General features: G+C 40.6%; 1 protein-coding gene across 1 annotated transcript; it reads left to right on the plus strand.

Annotated features, from left to right (window-relative positions):
• On the plus strand, positions 1–4154 carry slc35g2b (solute carrier family 35 member G2b). Its single transcript, XM_015009786.2, has 2 exons — positions 1–703; positions 2713–4154. Exon 2 carries the CDS (start codon positions 2741–2743, stop codon positions 3989–3991), a length of 1251 nt encoding a protein of 416 aa, XP_014865272.1. The 5' UTR covers positions 1–703; positions 2713–2740; the 3' UTR covers positions 3992–4154.
• The last annotated feature ends 1101 nt before the right edge of the window (positions 4155–5255 follow it).

The raw sequence follows: 5255 nt of genomic DNA on the forward strand, positions 1-5255 counted from the left end.
AAAAAAATAATAATAAATGAGTGTTGCACACAAAAACAAAACAGCAAGTTAGGGTTCTCAGGAGGATTAATAATCTGATTATAACTTCATAAATGGAATATCCAAATTCACCTACAACAAATGGTTTTAAAGAGGAAGTAGATCTGCACTCATATCAGAAATGTAACAAGAACACCCTCTTCTTCTTTTTTTTTTTGAAACAAACATCTTAAAGAAGGAAGCAAATGAATGTGCTTTTTTTTCCGGGCTATATTATTATTATGATGATGATGGCGGCCGGCCAACGTACATCCTCTTCCTATTTTGCTACTATTGGAGAAAGACGAATGAGAGCAAATGTAGCTGGGGGGGGGCGGAAGGGTGGGATTTAGACTGAAAAGAAGAAACCGCTGGCTGTGACAGCGACCGTTGCTTCCTCCCCCCTCCATCATCATCATCATCATCATCACCCGCCTCACCAGCAACAGCAGCTTCAGATTCATCGGCGGCAGAAGCAAAGGCAGAGTTGGTTAAACAGTTTGGAGAGGAAGAAGAAAAAAACAAGTAGTCTTGAAGAGAAGCTCCGCTTCAGGGGGAGGGAACATGGGGGAATGGGAGCTGCAGATGGGCAAGTGCAAGGATGAGGAATTCCGACCAAATCTGCTTTTATGACACAGACCTCAGCTTCATCCAGCATCATTAGGAATTCATTAAAGAACACCAGGTAAGATGTTTTTTAAAAATAACATTTTCTTACTCAAAAAAAAGGGGGAGGACGGGCGGGAGTTTGATGCAAACGACTGTCAGAAAAGATATGGATTAGCGATCCCTTAAAATGATATCATTATTAATATGGTGCTCGTTAATTAGTATTTTTATCCTGCAATTCGTGAGAAGAAACGATTTTGGCTGCTTTAAATTCACGGGCAATTAAAAAAAAAACACTAATTGCAGCGTTTCGTATATGTGCCTTAATTTAGACGCCTTTTTATCTTGTCATTTCTCCAACTTCCGTTTTTCATCAATTTGTATTTTAATTTTAATCTTAATGAAAGAGGACCAACCAGTCAGAAGTATCTTTCTGCCCCCTTGTGGTTTGGACTCATGCTGTTTTTATTTAATGGGATTCTAAAATTAGTGCTGGACTGACTGCAAAATATGGGCGGGGAAATAAAAATATGAATATATGTTAAATAAATGTTATTTAAGATATAAATCACTGACTCATCTGACCCCAGGATGCAAAATGTGATGAGTAAAGAATCAAACTAATTTTCCAGACAACTATTCCTATATCCATTCTACACAGCGTATTCAGATGTAGCTTAATTATGGTGTGCCTCTCCATTCATCTCATACATGGCCCACATTTATGCATCAGCCCCCTCTGTGGATTCCTTGTTATGTAATCTCTTTCCCATCAGACTGCATCAGCCTCAGAGTGTTTGCTGTTTGGCTTCTATGAGCACAAATGTCTATCTTATTGAGATTTAATGTGATAGACCAACACAAAGTAGTGCATAGATGTGACTTGGAAGGAAAATGATACATGATTCTCAATGAAAACAAAATCAAAAATGGGAAAAATGTGACTTGAGTCTGCCCTATTTGCTCTGCTACCTCTACATAGAAATTCAGTGTAAACATTTGCCAATATAAATCACCAGGTTAGTGATTTATAACCTGGTGAGTTCAAGTGTGGATGAGATAGCCTTGTTATAAATTGTGTTCTCATAAGACCTTAGAAAGAGCAGCTGTGAGCAAAAAAGGATCAAGACCAAAGATTACAGCAGACATATCAGAGACAAAAGTGTGGGAAAGATGAAAGCTTTAAACATATCTTGAAACACAATTCAATTCATCATATAAAAAAATTAAGAGTATAGCAGAATCACAAGCCTAAATTGTAACTGTGGAGGAGTAGCAGAAATTCACCGTTCAGGTGAGTAAGTCTGTTGACAGGGTAACTATTAAATGCTCACTCCACCAATTTGTCCTTTATGGAAGAGTGGCAAAAAGAAAAGCCCTATTTGTAGTTTTCCTGAAGCTATGTAGGGGGACACAGCAAATGTGAAAAAATGTGATCTGGTTGTACTGACCAAAATGAAATACTGTGTTTTTCTGAAAACTAACATTGCTCATTCCTCTGAATGCACCACGGCTACAACAAAATATGATAAGGGCACCATTTTTGCTAAAAGAATGTCCATGTTACTTATGGACTTTAAAGGGGGTCAGAGTTAATAAGAAGATGAATGGAGGTAAATACAGGGCCATCCTAGAATGAAGACTAGAAAACACTCAGGACAGGGGTGAAGGTTCACCTTGCAGGAGGACAGCAACCCCAAACTTAAAGCCAGATTCACAATGGAATGGTTTATATCAAAGCATGTTCATGGGTTAGACCACTCCAGTGAAAGTGTGGATCTAATCACAGATCAGAATCTGTGACAAGAGTTCAAAATGTATGTTTGCATGTGCTCTACCCAATCTGACTCAACATTCAAAGAAGAATGGACACAACTTTCTGCAAATCTGGTAGACATATACCCCCAAAGACCTCCTGCTGTGATTAGAGTGAAAGTTGGCTCCACAAAGTGTTGACACAATATAATCCTGAAGTTAACGGTTATAATTTGAGAAAATGTGGAAAAAGAATATGTGAATATTTATGCAAGAGCCTAAATGTGTCTGTGTAATTTAAATAATCATTTTTATTTCATTGTTTTCCAGATAACACTATTTAAATACCTCACACATCATGGATGCAGCTTCAGCCTCCCTGCAGTTTGGATCAAAGAAGCGGGTCAAAATTCACCCAAACACAGTCACAGTAAAATATGCCACTCACTTCCCCCAGCCTGGTGACGAAGGGTACGACGATGCACCCTCCTTTGAGGATTTCGGTTCTTTTGCAGAGGCAAACATTGGAAAGAGACTGGTGTCTGATGCCAAAGGCAGCAGGACTTTCTTTGGAACCATGGAGACTCAGCCTAAGCAGCCAAGTGTGCAAAGAGATAAAGGGGTCGAGGGTCAGCTGGCCAGCTTTGGCGAAGCTAATGTGTTGGCCTCCAGAGTGACCTGGATGGCCTTGTTTGGGGCAGCAGCAGCTCATGGATGTGTGGCGCTAATCACCCGATTGGCGGCAGATCGCTCTAAGGTTCCCTCTCTCGAGCTGCTCTTCATCCGCTCTGTGATCCAAGTGTTGTCAATCCTAGTGGTCCTCTACTACCACGAGGCACCCTTCGGCCCCAAGGGTTACCGGCTCCGTCTCTTCTTCTATGGTGTGTGCAACGTCATTTCTATCACTTGCGCCTACACGTCCTTTGCCATTGTACCCCCCAGCAACGGTACCATCATGTGGCGAGCATCCACCACCGTCTTCAGTGCCATACTGGCTTTCCTGCTGCTGGATGAGAGGCTGAGCTACACCGATGTGGTCACGGTGGTGGGAAGTGTGTTCGGCCTGTGTCTGGTCATGGTGCCGAATGTAGCAGATGAGGAGAAGTCCAGGCTGGGGTTTTGGAAGGAGGCATTTGGCTATACCATGACAGTTATGGCAGGCTTGACCGCCGCCCTCTCCATGATTGTCTACCGAGCCATCAAGGAGCGCGTCAGCATGTGGACAGCACTCTTTACCTTCGGCTGGACAGGCACTGTCTGGGGTGCCTCCACCATGTTCATAATGCAGGAGCCTATTATTCCCCTGGATGGGGAGACCTGGGGCTATTTAATTGGGATCTGCATCTGCTCCACGGTAGCGTTCCTTGGAGTCTACTATGCTCTAAACAAGTTCCATCCAGCCTTAGTTAGCACCGTGCAGCACCTAGAGATCGTGGTTTCAATGATTTTGCAGCTGATCGTGCTGAGGATGATCCCCTCAGTGTACGATGTGATCGGAGGCCTTGTCATCATGGTCAGCGTGTTCACTTTGACCGGGGTCAAGCTGTACAGAGTGAGCAGGGCCATTCGACAGGATTACCAAGAAATCCTAGACTCGCCTATCAAATGAATCTGTCAGTCTATCCGTTTACAGTGTCGCTTGGTTGTGCAATCAAAAGAATGTCTGAATCTTCATCTGATGATTTTTGTATTGTTGTGCTGTGAACAGAGTGCCAGTTTGTGTAACTAAAGTCTTAATATTTACGTGTGAAATAAAAGACAATTGTAATATTGTGACCGTTTCCCCTTTCGTATAGTGATGCTTTAATGTCAAATTGTGCCACAGACTAAAATGTCAGCAAAAAGAGGCACGAGTGAATTACGACGCCACAAGGTGTTGATATAATCTTCTGTCGTCACACTGCCAAAACTGTGTAAATGTCAGCCCTGGAACCATTCATATTGTAACAAGGAATAAAAAAAGACAAAAAGAAAATGCTTCACTGAAAGACCTGATTTGTTGTTAGAGACTAAAACACAATGATCTATGCATAGGCCGTTTACAGGTATAAAAGTACCATGGTCTAAATAGTTGGTTTCAAAACAACTACAATTCACAATCATAGCTTTTCTAAGTTTTAAACTAACTGAGAACCCAAAGGAAGTGTCAGAGTGAGCTGATCAGAGCACTACACACCCAAAGTGTTGCTGTGCACTGCTGGTCAGCTGTCTGTCAAAGGGCAAGAGCTTATCCCTCATTCCCCATAAAGACATATTTAGCTGTTTTCAGTTTCTGAGTAAACAGAGTGATAATTTAAAACCGTGGTCATTTTGCTAAGCATTTTTTGTGAGAATCCCATGTCTATATTGTTGTCCTAACAAACAAAAGAATAGATGGTTCTTACAAACTTTCCATTTCAAAAATCCATATGCTCCGACATTAAATTCTCTATAGATTTTTTTTATATTTACATAACATTCGGAACAAAAGTGCAAAATACTCTTATTCTACAAATCCCAAAGTAACATCAAGCTGAAGATAGTTTTCAATTCACCAGGTTATTAAAGAGCTGTTTCACTGTTTTGTTTTGGCATATGGACTAATTTAGGTAGCTCTATCTAAACTCTAACTATGCATTCACTACAGATTCCTTAAAGTACAGTGATAACTTCATTGTGCTTGTGAAAATAAAACAGTGAATTTAAAATCATGGGCTTCAGTGGCCTAAAAAGCAGCAAAAATAATTATGTTTTACTTCAAAATGTGAATACACAAATTTTTTGTATACTTCCATACAATCCAAATCCAACACTTTTTAAAACAACCGAGAAACAATGTACATTTGGTTTACATAAATATTTTTCAGAATTGCATTAGATTGAATAAGGCAAAT

This window comes from Poecilia mexicana, unplaced genomic scaffold (assembly GCF_051168715.1).
Source record: "Poecilia mexicana isolate PSO_F unplaced genomic scaffold, ASM5116871v1 scaffold_20, whole genome shotgun sequence".
NCBI lineage: Eukaryota > Metazoa > Chordata > Actinopteri > Cyprinodontiformes > Poeciliidae > Poecilia > Poecilia mexicana.

What these genes read in the sequence shown, in the direction of transcription:
- slc35g2b (XM_015009786.2), top strand. Translation starts at nt 2,741, where the DNA reads ATGGATGCAGCTTCAGCCTCCCTGCAGTTTGGATCAAAGAAGCGGGTC.